The 25469-nt window shown below is 41.3% G+C and overlaps 1 protein-coding gene across 6 annotated transcripts in view; it reads left to right on the top strand.

Moving 5' to 3' along the window:
• The window catches only part of ctif (cap binding complex dependent translation initiation factor), a 177515-nt gene extending 153917 nt beyond the window's left edge, over positions 1 to 23598 (top strand). For all 6 annotated transcript variants that reach the window (XM_062972567.1, XM_008102767.3, XM_008102765.3 and 3 more), the window contains 3 exons: positions 8890 to 9045; positions 10107 to 10160; positions 12277 to 23598. In XM_062972567.1, coding sequence (XP_062828637.1) covers positions 8890 to 9045; positions 10107 to 10160; positions 12277 to 12492 — 426 coding nt within the window. In that variant the 3' untranslated portion in view covers positions 12493 to 23598. The remainder of the gene's footprint in view (positions 1 to 8889; positions 9046 to 10106; positions 10161 to 12276) is intronic.
• The last annotated feature ends 1871 nt before the right edge of the window (positions 23599 to 25469 follow it).

Below are 25469 nucleotides of genomic sequence, written 5' to 3'. Positions count from 1 at the left end.
GGGTATGAACTATTGAAAAGATTATTGTCGTTGTCATTATCATCACCATCACCATCATCATTGGGTTGTTGTATGTCTTTCGAGCTGTGTGGCCATGTTCCAGAAGTATTCTCTCCTGACGTTTCGCCCATATCTATGGCAGGCATCCTCAGAGGTCATCATTCTTTCTTACCTGCCTCTTCCATGGATTGAAGTTTCCAGAAAAGATAGCCTATACTTTTTGCTTCAAAATGTATTTACATATTTACTGTTTTGTATTCTGATTCACTGCAGTTTCAGGAGAGGAAAGACAGCCTTTGGACTCTGGAGGGTTTGGTGACCATTGGATTATGGAGGGTTTGGTGACCAAAAAAAAAAATCCTTAGTGGGTCACACTTTGCTACCCTTGGACTATTTGTAGATGGAAGAACTGAACAAGTCTTGTCCTCATCAAAAGAAGGAACTCCCATGCCTCCCTCTTAATAAGCCTCTGGCAGTGTCAACATTTCCTCCAACCAATCCTGTCCATCTCAGACTGGCCTTCAAGCGCTGTAGCTGTTTTTTTTAATCATCCCACCTTTATCTTCAAACATAGAATGCTCTATTAAAAGATCTCAGCTCCTTTGAAGTTCCTAATTTTGGAAGAGGAATAAATCTTCTCAAAACTATGAATAATCAAGTGTCTCGTAAGGCCTTCCAGATAAGCAAAAAGGCTCTGATTTTACACCTGTATTAATCAATGCTCTCCACGTGATGCTTTCTTCACCCCAAAGTACATATTTCCTGAGAATTTTGGATATTATTAAATGCTCCTCAACCTAGACCAGTGGTTCCCAACCTGTGGTCCATGGAACACTAGTGGTCCCTAAGAACTAAAATATGGTCTATAGCCTCACAGTTACTACACCGTTGCAAGGAGAGCATCTGGTCTCGCAGAACCCTCTTATAGTGCTGAAGCAATGGGGATGTCAGGAGGGGAGAGGCTGACTACCCACAAAATGCACAACAACAAGCCTCCTGACTGCCGCTTCTCCTCCTCTTCCCTCCCCCTGAGCAAATCTGTTCCATGTGACACCTGGAAGCAGGGGTGTCTTGGTGTCATCATTTTTAGTCCTGATCCTGGGGTTATTAGGGGTGCTGATTCAGAAAATTGCATTGGATAGATCACATCGGCTCTAGATTATTACATATGGTTTTCTGTGGGAGAGCAGATGGTGACTACTGGATGACATATGTTCTGTATTAGAAACTAGATTTGATGTGGTCTATCCAATGCAATTTTCTGAATCAGCACCCCAAATAACCAAACCAAACTAAAGTTGACCAAAACTGATTCATAACCCTTTTGGTACTAATGTTGGAGAGTGGTGTCAAAGACAGAACGCCAGCGAGTAAAACAAAACTCAGTTTATTGAGGTTACAGAACTAAAAACGCCCGTAGGAGACAAAGAACAGGGCAAACACTTGACTTCAGTGTGATAAGTAACAAAAAACAACTCAGTTTGAGCTTAAACAATTCAAAGGGATAAACCGGGTTAAACAGAAGTATAATCCGGATTAAATCAAAAGTGCTTACTTCAGCCTGGCAAACAATGCAAACAAAAGAGGATCAACAGGAGTCAGAATGTAAACAACAGACTGGTAGCAGATTCCTCTCTGCTACTCAGAAACAGCAGGAGAATAAACCAGGCTTGTTTATTCCTCCCTGCAACAAACGAAAAGCGTGGTCGTAGTCAGGATTCAATTTAAGGTTCAGCGGCCAACGATATCCAGGTCCAGGCACAGCAGTCAGGGTAACGGCAGTCAGCAGGGTCCCAATCCGGTCCAGAGGTCAATAGCCAAGCGTAGTCGTCTAGAAATCCAAAGGTCTCACCGATAGCCAGCAGAAGGGATAATCCGGAATCGAAGTCAGTCAGTCCAGCGTCAATCCAGTGCGAGTAGATATTGCCCGTCAAAAAGACGACGGAGGTCCAAGCTATCGAGATTAAACACAAGTTGCACAGAGAAAAACCCCGCACAGTTCCTCCCGCCGTCGATGCCCAGTGTCCTTGGTAAACTTACGTATCCAGTAACGAATCACACCCGTCTTCAGGAAGTTCCCCAACAAAAGCCCAAGCGTCCGTCCAGATTACCTTGCCCAACGCAATTAGACATTGGTCCCAAACCCCAATTTATCCCAGTTCAAGCTCATCATCGCTGTCAGCTGCCATCCCAATTCCAGGCGCCCCAACATCATCATCCTCATCAGAGCTTAAACACCTTTGACTACGCCCCACAGCATCCCCAGCTGTGGATCCCGCTCCATCCCTCCAGCCAGTCCATGGGTCTGATCCTGCAACCTGCCAATCACCTCCCATGCTTTCATTGCCTGTTTCCCCAACACCCAAATCCTCCCTCACACGAGTCCATTCCATGTCATCCTCCTCCGAGCTGGCCATCTCTTCCTCCAAACCCTCAGAAAAACCCTCAAATGAGTCCTCATCTGTCGGGTCTGTAAACAAATCCCGGAGCCGTTTTCTTTCACGCTCCTCGAAAGAGTCTGACTCTCGAGGAGTCTTATGACCCCTTCTTCTATTACCGGAGCCCGAAGGCTCAACCATAACAGTGGTCCCTGGTCAAAGTAGTCCCTGGTCAAAAAAAGGTCGGGACCACTGACCTAGACAGATAATAAAAAATCATATGGTAACTCATTGTCTGATGCTCTTGCATAATTGAAATTCTTGCATTCCTGGGATATCTAAGGTCATAGCCTCCTATCACTTTAAATAAATTGCACACTCACACTTATACATCTGTACAGCATTTCTCAAAACTTATTACCTGGATATATATAGTTTTTTAATGTTCCTCGGTCATTTAGATAAAGTTTTTAACCATATTATTAGAAACACTTTTTTTGCTGGGATTTGTTGGCATGGAGAAGAGCTTAAAATAAAGCAAAGCCAACGAGCGAGGGCTGCTGATGTGTTAGAGTTCACATATTCTTAGTTCTGGCCAGACTCACAGCAGCTTCTAAAGAACCCAGCATGAAGTACTTACTGCCAATGGCGGCCCATTGCCAGTGATAAATAAGGAGAGGTGTATTTTCTGTTTGAAGATTTTGAACTGGCAACAAACCCATTGCTTGGGCTGTAGTCAAAACATAAAGGCTCCCAGAATTTGCTAGTTAAGATGAAAAGCGTGCCTGCCTTGGGCTTTTTTTAGGTTAGGTTTTGAGAAATGTGTGATACATGAACTTGCCTTCTGGGAGAGCTTTTAAAAATACCTCATCAGGAACACCATTCTGCTCAAGTTCAGCATTTCTACTTACCATTGCTTTCAATGGGACAATTAAAAACAATCCAAGTGTTACACCCAACTAGAGATGGTCCAATGAGTCTATAGGATTTAAATGTTAGACTTTCTGAATGTCCATTAATTCTATTGAAGATATTCAAAGAAAAAGACCCCTCTGCTTCTCTAGGTGTTTGGTTCCATTTCCAAACCATTCCTTTTGTCAGGACATTTTTTCCAATATTCAGATGAAATCTACTCTCCTGTTACTTAACACCATTAGACCTGGGCAGCACTAAACAAACTTGTATGCTCCTCTTCATGCCAACCTTTTAAATATTTAAAGAGTGTCTACTTAGCTTGTGTGCTGAATTGTCATACATAAATCAGAATTAGACTTGAAGGAAGAAGCCATGAAAAATGAAGGAAGCAGCATCAAAAATTAAAAATATGCAGATGATACCGTACTACTAGCAGGACATAGCAAAGACTTTGAACAATTAAAAAGTCAAGGAAGACATGTCAAGGCAGGTTTATCATTGTGGTCATAGATGATTTTCATTATTTTAAAGTAGAAATCAAAGACATTGAAATAGTTCAAGAGTCCCCTTGCCATGAATCAGAATGGAGATTGCAATCAAGAAATCTGAAGAAAACGAGGATTCAGAAGACCAGCTATGAGGGAACTAGACAAACTCCTGAAGCATAAAGATATATAATTGAGCACTAACATTAGGATTTCCCATGCCATCATTTTCCCTGTTTCTATATATAGTTTAGAAAGCTGCAATGAAGAAAGCTGATTTGAAATGTGGTGCTGGAGGAGAATTTCACAAATACTGTGAAATAGATAGATCCCAAAGCGAATCAACCTGGAAGCCAAGATCACAAACTAAGATTGTTGTGCTTTGGCTATATCATGGGAAGACATGGCTCACCAAAAAAGTCAATAATGCCTGGTAAGGTAGAAATCAGTAGGAAAAGAGGAAGACCACATTACAGATGGATAAACTCAAGTCATCCATTGGGACTGTTGAGGATAGGGCAACTTGGAGCCTATCTATAGCTTCACCTATTTCTGGGTCTGTCCAAAGCATTGCTGTCAATAGACACTTTTGTTGGTGTCAGCAAATGCACCTTTACAACATGGAGCAAGGTGGGTCAAACCATTATTGTTGAATGGATGCATCCAGTTCCTGTTACCTAAGCAGAGTTCCACAAGGATAACTCGGTTGTGCATTCTTGGCTGGTATCTAATTTTTTATCAGTGCCTTCAGTGTATCACTGTATTCGCTTGGACTGCCTTAACGGCTACTACGCAAACCACAATGTTGGGATTTTGGATTGGGCTTATTTCAGCATTATGTTCCCACCAGTTTTTGCCTTTCAGCATTTTCCTTCCTTACCACCAGCTCCTGAGATGGAGTGGGATAAAAAGAAATCCTTAGAAACCAATAGCCCATAACCCAGAAATGAGTTCCTGGCTTTTCCGCTCCCTTTTGCTCTTGCGCAGCTGTTTCAGCTTGTTGCCTAAATCATAATCCATTGTCCGTGTGGTTTTCTAAATGACTCTGATCATGCCTTGGAAACCTTGAAACACTTTGCAGCTTCTAAAGGCTATTGATGTGGTCCTCTGCAGGAAGCAGCAATGTTACAGTAAGCGTTTTAGCCCAGAAGCTGAGGTTTCAAGGGGCAGTCTTAGGATTTGTGAGTTGGGAAAATGCAGAGAAACATTCTTTGAGAAATGACTATTAATCTTATGCTGTACAGTCTAATTTGGGTTTCTGATTTTTTTTTTGTCAAATTCACATTTTTGAATTGATTTAAACCATATATATATTGTGTTATCGAGCACTTTCATTGCCAAAATCACAGGGTTGTTGTGTTTTCCAGGCTGCATTTCCATGAGAGAAGCATTCTCTCCTGACATTTCACCCACATCTATGGCAGGTATCCTCAGAGGTTGTGGGGTATATTGGGAAAAAAACTAAGCAAGGAAGGTCCAGGGTGGGAGAAGGAACTCTTTTCTGTTGAAGGCCAGTGTGAATGTTGTAATTAATCACCTTGCTTAGCATTAATAGCCAGGTTTAAGTATTTGAAAGGATGTCAGACTTGGTTTTTGCTGTTCTAGAGACTAGGACACAATGGAGCAATGGATTCAAATTGTAGGAAATGAGAATTGATCTTAGAATTAGGAAGAATGTCTTGAAGGCAAGAGGTGTTGGCCAGTTGAATAGGCTACCTGGGAGTCTTCTTCTCTGTCGGGAATGCTTTGGTTGTGTGTTCTGGAATTTGAATGGATAGTCCTTGAGGTCTCTTCCAACTCTTATGATGCATTCCTCCTATGATACCAATCATGCAAGAAGAATGTCTTCTATAGATTTTGAGTTTCCGATTATTTTAGGCCTTTGAAATTCATTACCAACCTCATAAGCGCAGACCGAAAATGTATTGACAATCCGTACACTTCCATTTAAACTAGTTTCTGTATGATGTTCCTGACCCACAGTGTTTTGGCCAATTGTATGTGTCATCAACAAGGGAAGTCCACACTGGCATTTCTCGGAAGCTACAATTAGCATTTCAAGTTTTCTTCAGTGAATGAAGGAATGAATGGTTCTTTGGCTGAAAATTGGAAAGCTGCTCTTGGAAAGCTACACCTAAGGAAGAATTTGAAAGTTTGGAGTGTTTTAAAAAATAATGCTTAAAAGAAGTTGGGTAATGAATTAATGTATGAATTGATAAATATGCATGTGGGTTATTTTTTTAAAAGCAAGTAGCCCAGCACCATTCTTATGCAGCAGGTGTAGAATCAGCTTTTTATGACCAAAATCCAATATTAGTTACTCTCACTTACAGTGGCCTCAGTGAATCTGTAGAAACTAGTTAGTTAACACTTTGGTAGCTTCCATTGATTCTACTTTTTAGGACTATCCATTGGTTTTAGACCTATCAGTTGTAAACTAAGTTTGGAAAAATAATGTTTGGGGACAACAGTTCCCAGAATCCCAACCTATAGTTTTTAGGGGGAGTTATAGTCTCCAAAAGTCACTTTTCCAAGCTATGATTGTAAACTACTAGCTGGTCTACCCATAAGGCAGGAAGATGGCTGTAGAATCTGGAAGGACTAAGAGCAATGTACCACCACAAACTGCAACAGGTTGGGTTGGTAACATTTTTATTCTTTTTCAGAAAAGCAAACTTTATGCAGTGAAGAATTTAAATATATTATCATCTGCTCTGCTGTCTAAAATTTCATATTCAGTTTGAAGGTTCTGCCATCTCATCCCACTAGACCAGTGGTTCTCAACCTGTGAGTCCCCAGGTGTTTTGACCTATAACTCCTAGAAATCCCAGCCAGTTTACCAGCTGTTAGATTTCTGGGAATTGAAGGCCAAAACATCTGGGAACCACAGGTTGAGAACCACTGCACTAAACAAAGCAAGACCAGTTCTGTTAGTTATATAAAACTGGAAGACTGATTTCCAGTAAGAGTATTCTAGCAGCTGACAAATCAATGCAGTTCTAGGCTGCATCAATAGGAGTATACTGACTAGAACAGGGGTCCCCAAACTAAGGCCCGGGGGCCGGATGCGGCCCTCCAAGGTCATTTACCTGGCCCCCGCCCTCATTTATAATAGAATATTTTTATATCATTTTAAATAATATAATATATTGTATATACATATAATATTGATAATAATATTATCATTTCATACAATATAATACTAATAATACCATATAATAATATTAATTATATGTTATATATTACATATAATATTACAGTATAGTGGTATAGTTCAATATAGTAATATATAATGCTAATATTGTCCTATGCTAATAATATAATATATTGTATGTACATACAGTTGCTCTGGAGTGAGAAGGTGAGAAGGGCAGGATATAAATGTAATAAATAATGTAGTAAATGAATAAATAAATTATTTTAGACTTAGGCTCGCCCAAAGTCTGAAATGACTTGAAGTCACACAACAACAACAATCCTAATTAACTTGACTATCTCATTGGCCAGAAGCAGGCCCACATTTCCCATTGAAATCCTGATAGGTTTATGTTGTTTACTATTGTTTTCATTTTTAAATATTGTATTGTTCTTTTGTTGTTGTTGTTTTGCACTACAAATAAGACATGTACAGTGTGCATCAGAATTTGTTTTTATTTTTTTTTCAAATGATAATCCGGCCCCTCCACAGTCTGAAGGATTGTGGACCGGCCCTCGGCTTAAAAAGTTTGAGGACCCCTGGTCTAGAAGATCAAGGGAAGTCATAGTCCCCCTTCATTGTGCTTCTATTCTGCTTTGGTCAGACCTCACCTGGAATGCTGTGTCCAGTTCTGGGCACCACACCTCAAGAAGGATGTTGATAAGCTGAAATATGTCGAGAGAAGGGCCACCAAAATAGTAAAGGGCCTAGAGGTGGCTTTGGGAGGTGGATATGTTTAGCCTAAAGAAGAGAAGATTGAGAGGGGACATGATAGGTAAAGGTAAAGGTTTCCCCTGACGGTAAGTCCAGTCATGTCTGACTCTGGGGGTTGGTGCTCATCTCCATTTCTAAGCCGAAGAGCCGGCGTTGTCTGTAGATATCTCCAAGGTCATGTGGCCGGCATGACTGCATGGAGCGCCGTTACCTTCCTGCCAGAGCAGTACCTATTGATCTACTCACATATGCATGTTTTCAAACTGCTACCCTGTTTCTCCAAAAATAAGACATCCCCAGAAAATAAGACCTAGCAGTGGTTTTGCTGAATTGCTAAATATAAGGTCTCCCCTGAAAGTAAGACCTAGCACCGTTTGTGTTTGGAAGCATGCCCGCCGAACAGAACACCAGAGCATGCAGGTTTGGTAAATGTACGTACAATAGATTGTTTTTTTTGTTCAACAATAAATGTGAATTCTTCTTCATGGAAAAATAAGACATCCCCTGAAAATAAGACCTAGAGCATCTTTGGGAGCAAAAATTAATATAAGACACTGTCTTATTTTCGGGGAAACACGGTAGGTTGGCAGGAGCTGGAGCTAACAGCGGGTGCTCAAGCCGCTCCTGGGATTTGAACCTGAGACCTTTCGATCTGCAAGTTCAGCAGCTCAGCGCTTTAACGCACTTCGCCACCGGGGCTCCGGGGGGACATGATAGCCATGCTTAAATATTTGTAAGGACACCATGTTGAGAATGGGACAAGCTTGTGTTCTGCTGCTCTGGAGACTACAATATGGAACAACGGATTTGAATTACAGGAGATGAGATTCCACCTAAACCTTTTCTAGTGATAAGAGCTGTTTGACTCTGGCGTACACTTCCTCAGAATATGGTGGAGTCTCCTTCTCTGTAAACTTTTAGGCCATGGCTGAATGACCATCCGTTGGGAAATGCTTGGATTGTGTCTTCCTGTATGGCAAAATGGGGTTGGACTAGATAGTTTCATCAATCTCTTTTAACTCCATGTATCTAAGTACAGGGGTGCCCTGTCTGTTTCAAAATTAATGGTCATTTTGCTCTCCTGTTCTTATTTATTGGCTCTTAGTTTAGCAAGCTGCTGCCAGGCTTCTGTGCCAATTGTGCTTGTTTCCTCTTTCTGATGGCCTTCTTTGGCTTGTCTTTTCTTCTTTTTCTTTTGCAGAAAGACTTCACAATGCGGGAAGAGCTGCAGCAGAGCGACGTGGAGCGCTGGCTCGGCTTCATCACCTTCCTCTGTGAAGTATTTGGCACCATGAGAAGTAGCACCGGAGAGCCCTTCCGAGTCCTCGTCTGTCCCATTTATACCTGCCTCAGGGAGGTAAGGACTTATTCCCTCTCTTTGTTTGAGAACAAATGGGTGATCTGTACAGTTGTCACTCCACATTTGTGGCTTTAACGTCTGTGAGTTTGATTACCGGCTGTTAGGAATTGTGGGAGTTGAAGTCCGAAACACCTGGAGGGCCAAAGTTTTCCCATGCCTGCTCTGGTATGTTTCTGTGGTCAGCTATAGGCAGAAGTCAACTATAGTGTCATTCTGCAAGATTTGGAAATTACTAGATAATGTTCCCTCAGGTTAAAAAGTAGAAATTTTGTGTTATTTGCAGTTTTTCATTTTCATAGGGATTCTGTACCCTTAGGACAGCAAATTTTTAACTGATGCTAGTGCTCATACTAACAAGAACAGGTCATAGGATGTTTAATCGTTTCAATGTCTATATGTTTTATGTTTTATATGCTTAATTATGACATTGTTCATATTTAAGTGTGAAATTCTTCAGTTACACTCCTTCCTATTTATTATGGCTTGCTTTTATTTCTGGTGATTTAACTTTGATTGATTTGTTATGTGTTTTATCATCATTTATACTGTCATCTTGTTATGTGCCACTCCGTGTCCCTTTGGGAGATGGGGCAAGATATAAATAAAGCTTCATTCATTCATTCATAACTGTATTTTGTCGGATGTGATTAATCTTAAGTTTCTCTTCTTGACAGGATGGGTTGGATATCCCTTATCTAAAATTTCTTACACCAGAAGTGCTTTGAATTTTGATTTATTCTTTTGGATTTTGGAATACATGCCTAATGAGATATCTTGGAGATGGAACCCAAGTCTAAACATGAAATGTATTCATGTTGCATTTTTAACTTTAATTGTAGTTTTATACAATCCTTTAATAATTTTGGCCATTAAATAAAGTTTGTGTATATTGAACCATCAGAAAATGAAGGTGTCACTCTCTCAGCCAACTATGGTATTTGGAGTATGTCGGAATTGCAGATAAGGGATGCTCAAATTGTACCTTACTGAGAAAGATTCCTAAAAATATTTCTTCCCAAGCAATGTCTGTCTTAGTGCTGTTTCATTTTGTTCTGCAGTTGTTGCAATCTCAGGACATAAAGGAAGATGCTGTCCTTTGCTGTTCCATGGAGGTGAGAGTCATCCTATTTTATCTAATCAGGAGACGAAGGGTATTGCGAAGGGAGGTTGCCAAATTGAAAACTGCAGAGGGTTCCTTGTGTAGAAAAGGACATTTCTCCAGGTGTTGCATATCATGCAACCAGATAACAAGCAATACCTATTGAAATTCCATTTTACACAAACATTTAAGGTTTAGCAGCCTTCTTGATTTTTCACTCTGGTCACTTTAGTGCAGGGGAGTATTCACTTCATATTATGCTCTCTCCCTATGGATCATTCCATTGCATTTCAGAGTATTAGAATTGATGTCACATTTATTCTGGTTGCTATTTTGGCCTGTTTTCTGCATCTTTCCTTTTTTTTTTTATTTGATGGAAGGTTTGGACAGTCTTTGAGGAAATTTTTGTTGTGTGACTTCAAGTCGTTTCCATTCAAGTCGTGATCTCTATAGTGAGGTTTTCTGGGTCTGCGAGTGTGTGAGTTTCGAAGGTTGAGCAGGAAATCGAACCCTGTTCTCCAGAGTCAAAGTTAAACTGTCAAACTACTCCACATTGCTAGCTGGGGATGTCAGCAGTGTATATGTTTGCAGGTTAAAATCCCAAATACCTGATAGTAAGCATTGACACAGCTCTTGATTACTCCATGGAACAGAAAACTAACATCTAGAAATGAATCCACGAGCAGTATTTGTTTCCACTAGCTGCCAGGTCTTCTATACAGTGGTTCCCAACCTTTGGGCCTCCAGGTATTTTGGACTTCAACTCCCAAAAATCCCATCTAGCTCACCAACTATTAGGAACTGTGGGAGCTGAAGTCCAAAACACCTGGAGGCCCAAAGGTTGGGAACCACTGCTCTAAAGTCTCATCCAGCAAATATTCAGGCAGGACAGGAATGAGAAAACAAAGGGCTTGAAGAGTCATAAAATAATAACCAGGAAGTGTTTTTTAAAAAAATATTTAGATGAAATCTCTTTTCCTGGGGTTTGAATCCACTGCTCTGGGGTTTTTTCCCCCTCTGGAGCAGTAGAAAAGCTTGTTCCATCTTTAGCATGACAAATATTTTGTATTTCAAATGTTTAACATGGCTATCATGTCCTCTCTTGACCTTCTCTTCTCCAGACTAAACACACCCAGCTCCCTGAGCTGCTCTTCTTGGGCTTGGTTTCGAAACCTTTTGCCATTTTGGTCATCCTCCTCAGAGTCAGCCTGATTCTTCTTTGTATGAACATAACACACCCATTGCCAAAGTGATGTAGCTTTTAGCACTTTCAGCACCACTACTAGGCTTCTCAAGATCCCATATGCCTGAAAGAGACTTGACTTCAATCATGTGTTCAAATGGCAGTGTATAAATATGAATAATGGGGCCGGGCTGTGGCGCAGGCTGTTGAGCAGCTGCATAAATCACTCTGACCATGAGGTCATGAGTTCGAGGCCAGCCCATGGCGGGGTGAGCACCCGTCAATTTTTTTTTTAAAAAAGCCCCTGTTCGTTGCTGACCTAGCAACCCGAAAGATAGTTGCATCTATCAAGTAGGAAATAAGGTACCACTTATAAAAGTGGGGAGGCAAGTTTAACTAATTTACGACTTGGAATGAGGAAGTGCCATCAGAGTGGATGATGAAGCAGCTGCTCCCCCCTGTGGCCAGAATCGAACATCCCCTCGGGAGAAGGTTAAATTGCCTCTGCGTCTGTCTGTCTCGGTCTCTGTTTGATGTGCTTATGGGCATTGAATGTTTGCCCTATGTATGTATAATGTGATCCGCCCTGAGTCCCCTTCGGGGTGAGAAGGGCAAAATATAAATACTATAAATAAATAAATAAGTCAAAATAAAAAGCAACATATAAACATATCAAAAGAACAGCAAATGGAGACTGTTTGATGGACTTTTCAAGATCCCATGTGTCTGAAAGAGACTTGCTTTTGGCCATGTATTCAAATGGCAACGTGCAAGTAAAACACCATAGAAACATCTCAGAAGAACAGCACATTGAGACATGCCTCTATCCCTGGCCATATCTTCTCAGTTGGAAGGAAAGGAGCAGGAGATGACAGGCACAATGTTGGGGTTTGTCGGCACTCTCACGAACACCCCTCTTTTGACCGTTTTCCCTCTTCCTTGACAGCTGCAGAGCACCGGCCGGCTCCTGGAGGAGCAGCTGCCCGAGTTGATGACGGAGTTGCTGGCGATCGCGCGTGACAAGATGCTGTGCCCCTCGGAGTCCATGCTGACCCGGTCTCTCCTCCTGGAGGTCATTGAGCTGCACGCCAACAATTGGAACCCCCTGACGCCCACCATCACGCAGTACTACAACAAGACAATCCAGAAACTGACAGCCTGAAAGGAAAACGGGAAGAAGGGATGGTAGAGAGCCGGGATGAAGACACGCACTTTAAAAAACACAGAGAGAAAGAGAGAGAAAAAGAGAGGGAGAGGGAGAAAGGATTTCGGAAGGAACTGAGCTACATAGTGACCAGGGAAGGGTTTGGGAGACCTTTTGTGGTCAGATACCTAAGAAGACAAACCCCAGCATGCTTAAGAATATGTTCATGGGGGCGAAGCATGTTTCTTTTCAGCCGTGTCCTCAAGTGCCGTCGCCACCCCTCTCCCCCTACTGTGTTTTGTTTTAGGTCCCCCTTTTTTATCATTATTATTAAACCCATTGCTCATTCAGCTCCACATCCCGCCAGGTCATTGTTTTGGCTCAGAAAGAACACGGCGGACCTGAATGAGGAGTCGGAGGGCCTGGCGGGCGGATGGCTTTCACGGCATTCTCCGGGCTCACCCGGGCCAACTGGCAGGAGGCAGCGCACGGCAGATGTCTTTGGGGGGGACAAAGGCAGACACGTTCCACACCAGACGCTGGTAATTGACAGCTTTTGTCAAGCAGAGAGACCCCTTCTCTCTCCCCACACCTCCATTTTCTTCCATCCCTCTTGTCTTCAGCGTATTGTCTCCTTTGCTGACCTCCCTCTTTGTTGCTTCTTATCCTGAAACCTCATTCCAGATTAGACATTCAGAGGGAATATATTTTTCTCTTCTTTTTAAATAGAAAAGTTGCACTGGGTATTGGCTTTTTTCTTTGTTGGTTTATTACACACACACATATTTATATGCACATGGATGGTTTAATTGCTATGGAGTTTTTAACACCGAACATAATGTTTTGATGTGAGGCTGCAGGTTTGCACGAAGATTTTTTTTTCTGTAGGGAAGCAAAACCCCAAAGCCAGTTTGGAAGTGTTAAAGCCACAAAACATCTTGCCAATTGCTTATCATTAGCAACCTGATACTATGCTGAGTTTGGTGGGACTCCCTCCTTTTTTCCAGATGTTGGGAATTAGTTAGGCTGGTTTCATGCAGCCAACACATCACATATGAGCATCATGCAAAAGTGATGCATATAAAGCATCATAGATGCATTGCACAAGTCCGCATGATGCCCATGCCACCAATGCACAACACACTCTGTTTCTGAAAGTGGTTGCAAAGTGTGAGTGTGCTTGATTTGTGTGTAGGAAGGTGACTGATATGGTTTTAGTATGCTGATTACTTTCAGGACCAATCAGGCTGGTTTTGTTGAAAGTTTTAAAACCTTTTGGGGTAACACTTTTGCCAATTAGGAATGGCTTTAAATTACTCCTGTAGTTGTAATTATACAGCTAGGTTGGACCCACTACATTTGAGCTGAAAAATAATAGGTTGAAGTGGGAAACGGAAGTGAAGACTTGAAGATGTTCTTTAGATGCTAGTGAATAGAAAGTGATAAGCATGTGTGTGGAATTTATAGTTTTGAGTCAAGGATAGGAGAAAGACAGACAGACAGAGAAGAGAACAAGTGGGAGGAACAGGCTCCTGATTAGAAACATGATATCATCATCATCATCATCATCATCATCGCCATCATCCATGAATTGCATTAACTGTGATGTGTTATAGAGGCTTTGGCTTTAAGCTGAAATATGCCACTAGTCTTTTCCATAGTCAAGATATAGTTTGCATATCTAAAAGGCCACCTTAAAGGATACTTCATATTAAGTTTTAAGATGTTAGAGGTGATAGCACACACAGAACAACTGCTAGTAATCTTGATGACACAACACAGTCTTGAAGTTCAGAATAAAATCCAGTCCATATTGGCCTCCATCCTGCAATGAAGCCACCAGCTACAGCTGCTGATGGGAGTTATAGTCCAAAAGCACTTTGGGGCCACATCCACCTCAGATTTTAGAGAATGCTAATCTCCTTCTTAAAGTTTTTAACCTTATGGCCACATCTTCCAGCAATGAATCCCATATATTCCTCTTGCCTGCTGTAAAGCTACCACTAGGTTTTATTGTGAGGGCACAGAGTTTTAGAGCTTATTTTGACCTTGATGCTCCTTGAAGCACATTGGCTGGCATTCTGCATTGCAGTTACAGATTTATAACTGAGTTACGGGTCTGTAACTGCTCCGTGTTCAGCTATGCTACACATTTATAATTGCAACACTGTTGCCATGATTATAAACATCTCTGAAACCCAACCTGAACTCCAGGGAATCACTCTGAATGAGGAAGATCTGTGGTGTGGATATATAAGGCATTTCAGCATGACACAGCTCTAAGTCGGGAACAACTTGAAGGCAAACAATAACAACATAATAGAATCATAGAGTTGGAAGAGATTACAAGGGCCATCTGGTCCAACCCCATTCCATGCAGGAATACACAGTTAAAGGAGAGAGATGGCCATCCAACCTCTGCTTTAACAAAGATTCCCCCAAAAAGGGGAGTCCACCATCCTTCAAGGCATTCTTGAAGAGCTCTTATAGATCTTGCCTAGAGGGAATCTCTTTTCTTGTCATTTCATGGAATCATAGAGTTATAGAGACCCCAAGAGCCATCCAATCCAACCTGCTGCCATGCATGAATACACAAGGAAAGCACTCCTGACAAATGGCCACCCAGGCTTCGTTTACAAATCTGCAGAGACGGAGACTCCACCAGACTCCGAGACAGACAATTCCACCATTGAACAGCTCTTACCATCAGAAAGCTCTTCCTAACGTTCAGGTGGAATCTATTTTCCTACAATTTGAAGCCATTGCTCCATGGCTATCATGTCACCTTTCAGTCTTTTCTTCTCTACCCTAAACATTCCCAGCTTCCTTGTATTTGTTAGGATTGCTCTAGAGTTTTAGACAAACTTCAGAACAACCCACAACTTTTCTTAATGTGGAATTAACCAGGTTTTCCCCACTATAGTTGCCAGAAGTGCAGGACTACCAGACAAACTCATGTTGAGCATGGGTTATAATCTCTGTACAGATGAGCCCAGAGTTGAAATCACTTGCAGGAAAAAAAAGCCCACATTCTCAGACCATTACAATTGTTCATCCTAGCAATATGTAAAGATAAAACAGAAGTGAGTGAATGCATACACAAAGTGGCTTGCGATGAGTATGTACAGACCCACTACTCCATGCTTTCAGTTTGATCTGTGCAAAATATTAAGTGTGGGAGGAAGAAAAAGAAAGAGACCTGCTGTAGCACAACCCATTATACTATTGCCTTTTGAAAGGCCTAAATTTTCACATAATCACTTGCAATTTTCTTGGGAGCACAAAGAGGCAACGCCAATCCATGTGACGGTAATTCTGTCAAAGTGCTTTGCTGCCGCCAGCCTTGAAAGTGTTGGTCAAAGATGGCCTTTAATAGAGATGGCTTTTGAGGAGCAGCCACCATCCGGAATACACAGACTTAATGGATTTGCTCTCATTACTTAGTTCTTGAGTGCCTTCTTTGGATAACGTCTGTGATCATCTAGAGATAGTGCCCTGGCTGCCCTTTCATGACTGCAATCTATGTGTAGCATCCTTTAATTTCATGCATCTCTACCACCGGCTTGTTTATATTATGTAGTACCCTGATTCATCTGTGGAAATCTCGATGTTGGTGAAATTATAAACTGCCTCTCCTTTGCTCTTTGACTTTCAGCAAAACATATTTCCAAGCAGAGCTTGGAATTGCTGCTTAAGATGTCTGATGCATTAGCCATTGGTTTCATTGTGAAATGTGTTAATGTTAGTGCTGCAGTTTGGGGAAACATATCAGTAAAGAATATCTACTGAAATAATGAATGGTTCTCTGCTCACGAAATGAGCTTTAAAATTAGTATTTGGGAATTAGCAAATAAATGCAACAAATAATATTTGGGAAGTAGCAGATAAATGTAACATACCCAATATTGATACAGATATATTCCATTAGTATTACAGTTGGCCCTCCATATTTGGAGTAGTTAGAGGCACAGGAAGCCCCAAAATTGGAAAAATCAGAAATACAGTAGAGTCTCACTTATCCAACATAAATGGGCCTGCAGAATGTTGGATAAGTGGAAATGTTGGATAATAAGGAGGAATTAAGGAAAAGCCTATTAAATGTCAAATTATGTTATGATTTTACAAATTAAGCACCAAAACATCATGTTTTACAACAAATTTACCAAAAAAGCAGTCTAAAACACGGTAACGCTATGTAGTAATAACTGTATTTACGAATTTAGCACCAAAACATCACAATGTATTGAAAACATTGACTAAAAAAACATTGGCTACTAACAAATTGATTACAAATAAAGATAGAATTGCATAACTTACAGTAACAACATTGTCTGAAATTAAATCCATAAAAAGTTCAATCCTTGCTGCCTAGAGAAAAGCTGTGGATCGGGGCGGGAGGCAAACTGTGTTGGATAATCCAGAACATTGGATAAGCAAATGTTGGATAAGTGAGACTCTACTGTACATGACAGCACGAGGCAAAAGGCCCAGTGTGCAGTGGCCACAAAGAATGTAAACCTGAATGTAAAACCAACGAATGTGAAGGATGGGTTGCATTGTTAGAAACAAGGTAATTGGGTTGCCCCAAAAAAGTAATGAGTTGAAAGCAAAATTGTTACTAGTAATTCTTTGTTTCTGAGCTCATCTTATGAAAATACTTCTTTTAAATCGCCATGATTGATATTAATGTGACAACTGCTCACCCCAAATGGGAATATGTCTGTCCAACTCATAGTCATGGAAGCTAAATGGATCCTGTATTACAACAATAGACGTCCATATGACATGCCAGGTGCTAGGTGGTTTTCCAGATGTTGTTTAACTGCAGTCTCTATTAGCCCTAACTAGAATAACCGCTGATAAAGAATGTTGGAAATAGCAGTCCACGCAGATCTAGAGGGCTTCAGTTTTGCTACCCGCTTTGTAGACAGACCAAGGAAAGTATGGATATTGTTGGAGAACTGCTGTACTAGATTGATCCAACCAAGTGGATTCTTACATATCAGAGATGTGTGCATGAAGTTCATTATGGACCAAATTAGCCACACACATTGCTCATGTGCAGGTTTGCATCATCTGCAAATGATATTCACCACTGATATGTGTAGTCCCATTTCCATTCCTCGTCCCATTTTCTACCCCCTTAGAAACCTTCCCAGAGGATTTGGGGAGCGTGGACAATGGGAGATGGCACACAGTAGAAAGTTTAAAGGAGAGGAGGGCTCATCCAGAACTGGTGGGGTCTACTGGGTTTTTGATTATTCATCCAGCATCCTATGACACATTCCAGATGGTTCAAGAAGGACCTCTGGCTTTTAAGAGAAGATTCCTTAAATTGACTCAGATTCATATCCATGCCAGTGTCATTTCTCACATCATTGCAATAAACATTAAGAAGCACTCCCTGACAGAACTGTTCAACAGTGGAATAGTCTGCCTTTGAGTCCAGTGGAGTCTCCGTCTCTGCAGGTTTTTAAAGGAAGCCTGGATGGCCATTTTTCGGGAGTGCTTTCTGTGTGTATTCCTGCATGGCAGCAGACTGGACTGGATGGCCCTTGGGGTCCCTTGGGGTCCCTTCCAACTCTGTGATTCTATAATTTTCGATCATAATATCCATTAAGAACTACATGGCCCTTGGATGGCCCTTGGGGTCCCTTCCAACTCTATGATTCTATAATTCTCAATCATAATATCCATTAAGAACTACAGAACAATAGAATTCCCAGTCTGGCAAGCAGGGTATCCCAAAGTATGTTTCGCATCAGTGAAGAATTTGCTTTTCTCACTAAAATTCCTGAAGGAGTCTTTGCAATCGTCTGATATTTTTTAAAGAAGGCCAGTGTTTTCAATACAAGCGGTGTGTGCATGTTTTTAAATCAAAAGTGGCCACCAAACTATTTTTCCACCCCTAGGAAACCATCTAATCTCCAGTTTGGCCCTAGAAATATCTCAGAAATGGGAGCCAAAGAGAAGGACAAGGGATACACCTTGAAATGCATTTGAAGTTGCAGTTGAAATTGGAATTCATTCCCAAAGCTGTGATTTCAGCTCTGAATCAGTTTTAAGGATTTTAACTTTCAATTCTTAATAACATTAATATTTAATTCTATTTTAATGTTTGTGTATTTTTTAGTTTTAATTTTTATTGAATTGGTTATATTGTAAGCCACTTTGAGTCTCGTTTGTAGAGAGAAAATGTGAGAATAAGTAAACATAATAATAATAATAATAATAATAATAATAATAATAATAATAATAATAATAATGCACAAAAGGTAAGGGGGGAGAAATAGAGACAGCACACATGCTTCTGGAATTATATTCTAAAAAGTAACTTTCCCAAATGTCCTGGGTCCAGTTCTGGTTAGTTTTAGGGAGAGGGATAATTTTGTTGTTGTTGTTAACTGCTATCAAGTTGTCTTACACTTATAGCGACCCCATGAATTGGAGTTCTCCAAAGACAATTTTTCACTAACAGCCTGACAAAGTCAGTTTTTACAAGGTCATATTGGACAATTTGTAAATTACAATGAAGAGTCTGTTGCTTCAATATTGTTTGCATAGGCAACTAGATAGATTTTAATTTTGCACTTGTTTACATTGCCTTATTGGGTGAGTGTGCTGAAGCCCTAATAATTGCGTGTTTCTAATAAGTGTGCCTCCTATAAAAGGCTTCTGTACTAATTCTTTGAAACAGAAAGTTGTGAGTTCCTCCATTAGGTTTTGATATATTTATAACTTTTTTTCATGTCAGGAGCAACCGGAGTTGCTTCTGGAGTGAGAGAATTGGCCGTCTGCGAGGATTTATAACTACTTAGTGATTAAATGCCCATGGTTGTGGGGTGTGTGAAGGAAGAGGTCTTGTGTTGCAGTGACCGAAAGCATATAGAGACATTGTGCACTTCCCCAGGGATTTCATGTACGGGGAGACTAAGAACATTTCCATATTCCCCTGTTATGGAACCTTGATCCCATTTGAACTGTCATGATAGCATGGAATTGGGGGGATTGTAGTTTGTTGAGGCATGGTTCCACTTAAACAGTGATTGCAGCATCCAAAAGAATCCTGGAGTTTGTAGTCTGATAAGGTCCTATTGTTCTTTACCAAGAATGAATGAACATTTAAGCCCTTGTATCTGTGGGGAATACGTTTCAGGGTTTCACTTAGATACGTGAAACCATACAGGTCATATCAAACCCTAGTGAATGAATGTATTCTGATGGAAGCATACCATAATGTCACACTGAAGGATCTAAAAGAGGGATCATACTTTATCAGACGTGTGTAAATCAAACTACAAGGACAGATTTTGCATATCTTGGGGATCATATAATACTGCTTTAGATGACTTCTGGGGATGGAGGGCAATGGGAAAGTAGCTGGTTCTCCTTTTTGTAAACATTTTAGTGCTATCCTGTTATTTAAAAATAGCTCTTAAATTGACTCAACAAACACCCTTCCTTGTGGTGTATTCTTAATGTATTTTTTTTTTATTCTGAATGCTAATCTGGAATGGAGGCCACCCTTTGTTCTCTTCTCGCAGTTCTCTGTAGTGTATCAAAAGATGCTATGTTCTACCTTCCCAATTGCTCTTTCGCTGAATCTTACAGTGTCTTTAGCCATCCTCTTGTTCAACGAATGGAAATGGAGTTTATATATGAGCAGACAAAGGGGTTGACTGCATACTCTTCTGAAAGATGTTATAGAGACACAATCCAGGCTTATAAAAAAGTACTGGGTTAATTAACTTGGTCTGTATTATGTTTTTTAGAACCTGTGTTCAAGTCTTTTAATATTTCCTGACAAAGGGGGAATAGTGATCTCCCCCTTTTAAAAAATACTATGCGATAGGATCAGCCACACAGAAACATATATGCCGCAGTTAGGCCAATTTTGTATTTTTTGGAGTACACACAGTCCATGCACGGGCTGTAGCAATTTAACCCCCTTTTAGACTGCGCTGTAGTGGAGCCAGGGCTCAAAGGGTCACAATTCTGGGACATGACATCATTTGCCTGTCTCTCCACCTACCTCTCCGTTCCTGTCCCTTCTGAATTTTGCTGCCTTCCTCACTTTTCCTCATTTTTTCCCAACACATTATATTGTTGTGAGCCATCCCTTCTGTGATACATAGTCTTCAGGGAGGCTTGGTCATGAATGAGCAATCAGGACCCATTGGAGATGGAAGATTGCTGGAACTGATTGATCAGTTCAGGTCAACAGAACCATGAGGGACTCCCTTAAGGGTCATAGTTTTGGGGACTTCCATGATAAGCAGCTACAGTTGACCATGGTTTATTGGTGGAGAAGTTATGTCCAGCTTCCCCAGTCAAGTGCTCTGCATTCTGGTGGAAGTTGTAGGCTAAGTCATCTGCAAAGCATCCAGGACGGAGAAGTCTGAACTATGGCGGAGTCCAGCCATTAAAACTCCCCATATGCTTGGTTGTTATGAGAGCATCACTTGAGATTGAGGAACTTCCTGAACATTGATCCATATTGGTGTGTCCCTTTTCTGGAAGGAGATAGCAATGCCATAGCATCTCTGGATGAATCACAAATAAGAGACTTCTCTAATGCTGATCCTGTCTACTCAACATATGTCCCTTAGATATAATGGGACTTATTCCAGGGGCCTTTTCTCACTCCCATTATAGCACTATGGTTCCACTTTAACTACCATGGTGCCATCCTATGGGATTCACTTTTAAAGGCAGACATTAGGATTTCCCAACCAGAGATCTGTAGCTCTTCACCAAACTGCAAGCACCAGGATTCTAGTGCATATTCCTCTAGCATAGTGATCCTCAACCTGAGGTCCCCAGATGTTTTTTGGCCTACAACTCTGAGAAATCCCAGCCAATTTACCAGCTGTTAGGATTTCTGGGAGTTGAAGGCCAAAAACATCTGGGGACCCAGGTTGAGAACCCTTGCCCTGGTAGTTGAAGTGGAATCACGGTGCTACAATTATATGCAGTAGGCTCTCCACATTGGTTGGGTTCAAAGGAACTAGTGGGAAATCCACAAATTTCAGGTCCTCCAGCACAACTCTGTGGTCAACATCTGGCTGAAGTTGGCAATAGAACTGAACTGGAGCACTTAGAGATTCCTCAAGAGACCATATTAATCAAATCCGCAAATGCGGAGGGCCAACTGTAGAGTGAAAGGTCCCCAGGTGAGTGAGTATAAGAAGCTCTTCTTTTTGTGATTATTTTCTCACTATTGAAATGTTTAGCAGATGTTTTCAGCACATCTCAATTAACTCCCATGCACTAGGATAGGATATTTTTATCCCCGTGTCTTGTTGCAGAAACCACACACAACCTGACTGACGATGTAGGCATTGTTATGTCTTCAATACAATATCACAGTTTCCCCAAATTCCATTAGTTTTCCTACAAACAAAACCATCCAGGATGAAAAATATGCAGTTCCATTTTTTGGCACGAAACAAAGGTGCTTTGGTGGTCAGTAATTTGTCCCAATATGGGAGCAATTGAACTCACTCCTTCCCGTGGAATAGAAAATAGGAATTCTTGAGCTCCAGAAATACTCCACAATTGTTTGTTTGGAGCTCCCCCAAATAAAACTATAGCACTTTGGTCCCATTTCAGCTTCCATGGTTTCATCCTATGGAATTCTGGGATTTGGAGTTTCATGAAGGGTTTAAAATTCACTTCCTGATAACTTTGAACCCTCTTAGGCCAGATGTGCACTTTGTGACTGCATAATATGGTCAGTGTAGGCCAGGCATGGGCAAACTTTGGCCCTCCAGGTGTTTTGGACTTCAACTCTCACAATTCCTAACAGCCTGCCGGCTGTTAGGAATTGTGGGAGTTGAAGTCCAAAACACCTGGAGGGCCAAAAGTTTGCCTAAGCCTGGTATAGACCCATATAATGCAGTTTAACTACATTATATGGGTTTACACTGACTATATAATGCAGTGTAGATCCAGCCTAACTTCAGTGAAGTCCCCTAGCAAGTCAAATCTCTTCCCAAGCTCCAGTTCTAAGGGCCCATAGGATGCATTTGCGGTGTTTAAGAATGGCATCAAACTGGTTTCAGTGCAGATCTTTATTTCACTTTTCCCCATTACACTGGCGTTTTCTAGCTTCACGTGTTTGGGTGAAACATAACCTCTTAGGATGTTGAGAATTACACCGACATATTGGGATTTTCCTGGAAGGAGTCCAAAAACATATTACAATTCATACAATGTAAGGTGTGTGCATTTTTTTTAATCCCAGTGCATGAGAGTTAAATCCCAGTAGAGGCAACAAGAGCCAGGTTGATCTCCATGTTTTCCCAGGAAAGAAGGAAGGAAGGAAGGAAAGGGAAGGAAGGAAGGAAGGAAGGAAGGAAGGAAGGAAGGAAGGAAGGAAGGAAGGAAGGAAGGAAGGAAGGAAGGAAGGAAGGACGGACGGAAGGAAGTTTGGTTCTATGCTCATCTTGGCCACCTCAAATTTACCTACTTTCATCATAATCCTTTAAAACTGGGCGTACCTCCAAAATGAGTATGCCTGAAAATGCAGCCTTGGTTCTTATCCCCCCTGTGGATGTGTGTCTGTTTTTATTGGTAGTGTTATTATCACTATTATTTAATGCTAACCATTTTCCTTCAATTGCCTAATCATTTAACGCATCATCTACTGGGATATATCTAAGGATCTTCAGATCAAGTTAACGTTGGAAGCTATCGAAAATCCTGTGTCAAAACCCCAGAATGAAGCAGTGGTTTCTTTTTAGAAGATAGACTTGTGCTCTAATTATGATTTTTTTTAATTGCAAAGAAATGTATTTATTTTATTTGAAAACCGCCATTTAATTTAATCATTTATCATATTTGTCATCATCGTCGTCGTTGTTGTTTTTTAAGTGCTTTTGTTTAAAAAAAGATTTAAAAGGGAAAAAAGAGACCTGGACTTGGGGAGACTTCTTAGATGATTGTAAATGGGGAGGGCGGGCGATGAATGGGGAAAGGCTCCCATCATTTTCAGCATTTAACAGACTGTTAAGGGAAGGGAGAGGACGATTCTTCATGGCAATCTAGTTTTGTTTATGGAACATCCCGAACCGCTGTATGCTATAAAATACATCATCTGAGTAATAAAAGTTTCAAGCTCTCCGCTTTGCCATCTCTCTTGATTTGGGGTATCAGTTCTGGTGGTCTGAAAAGGACTTGCTTGTTTGGTTTGGCTTGGGATGAAACGTAGAACAAAGGAATACATTAATTCCACGCTTCCTTCCAAAAAAACAGAACTCCTACATCTGGTTAAAACAGGATACCTCTCAGTCCTCCTACGTAACTCTATGATATGCCAGGACCAGAAGTAAGCCAATTTAATGGTATTTGGTAATTAAAGTCCAATTAGAAATGTGTCCACTCCAAATACAGGGGTCTCACTGTATTGTGTGTTGTTTAGATATCTGAACTGACTTTTAACATCATGTTATATTGCTTTCTCAATGGACTCAGCACATATAATACAAACATTTATAGCAACACCATTACAGTAGTTTCCAATGAACTGTAATGTCTTTTCATTCAGTTAATCAACCTTGTAACAAAGAGTGACAGGAGCCCTGATGGCGAAGTGTGTTAAAGCACTGAGCTGCTGAACTTGCAGGTCCCAGGTTCAAATCCCGGGAGCTGTGTGAGCAGCCGCTGTTAGCTCCAGCTTCCGCCAATCTAGCAGTTCGAAAACATGCAAATGTGAGTAGATCAATAGGTACCGCTCCGGCGGGAAAGTAACGGCACTCCATGCAGTCATGCCGGCTTCATAACCTAGAGATGTCTATGGACAACGCTGGCTCTTCGGCTTAGAAATGGAGATGAGCACCAACCCCCAGAGTCGGTCACGACTGGACTTAACATCAGGGGAAACCTTTACCTTTTTAACAAAGAGTGAGTCCTATTAAAAGTCAGAGGTACAGCTGGGTAACTCTGGACGAGTCACACTCTCTCAGCCTCCAAAGAAGGCAAAAGTAAACCATGGGGTTGTATGTTTTCCAGGCAGTATGACCATGTTCCAGAAATATTCTCTCGTGACATTTTGCCCACATCTATGGCAGGCATCCTCAGAGGTTGTGAGGTGACCATCCCCACAACCTCTGAGGATGCCTGCCATAGATGTGGGTGAAACGTCACGAGAGAATACTTCTGGAACATGGCCATACAGCCCGGAAAACATACAACAACCCTGTGATCCCGGCCATGAAAGCCTTCGACAACACAAAAGTAAACCATGTCTGAACAAATTTTGCCAAGTAAACCATGTGGTAGCTTCATCTTTGGCTCACCGTAAGTCCAACACAATAATCAACTCTGGAGAAGATATCTAGAAGGTTGTGCATTGACTTCTAAGTGCCTCTGAATTAGGGTAGCCAGTGAAAACTGGAAAGAGCTCCTATATGTTTTCATTGTTCTGCAACAGAAGGATTGTCAGTGAAAACAAAAGAGACTCTTGTGCCTTTAATGGTTCTGTTGAAGAAGGAAACGCTGTATTTACTCAAATCTAACGCTCACCGTTTTTGGCTAAATCACCATGCCAAAATTAGGGTGCGGATTCAATTTGCGTCATATGGTAATCTTAGTGCTGAGCCAAAGCAATACAGGAAGCTGCTTCAGGATCCCTTGAAGGTCCTATTTGAGGGATGTCATCTCTAATTTACCACGGTAGCGCAGCGAGTTAAACTGCTAGCTACAGGAAACCTGTCAACGAAAGGGTTGGCAGTTCAAAGCTGCACGTCAAGGTGAGCTCCCAACTGTCAGCCCTAGCTTCTGTCAACCTAACAGTTGAAAGCATGCAATGCGAGTGGATCAATAAGTGGGAAGGTAAAAGAGTGCCCTGTGCAGATATGCAAAACATGCTGACAAACATGATCAGAGAGATCTACCATAACAGGCTCCTCAACATGGAAAAATGGAACAAGAGGACATCCCCATGGCCGGAGTTGAGCATCGCCTCCAAACGCCGGAGATGAAAAAGGGGGAAG

The sequence above is a fragment of the Anolis carolinensis genome, chromosome 2 (genome assembly GCF_035594765.1).
Source record: "Anolis carolinensis isolate JA03-04 chromosome 2, rAnoCar3.1.pri, whole genome shotgun sequence".
NCBI lineage: Eukaryota > Metazoa > Chordata > Lepidosauria > Squamata > Dactyloidae > Anolis > Anolis carolinensis.
Note: the sequence above shows the minus strand (reverse complement) of the source record. Positions and strands in the feature narration are given on the sequence as shown.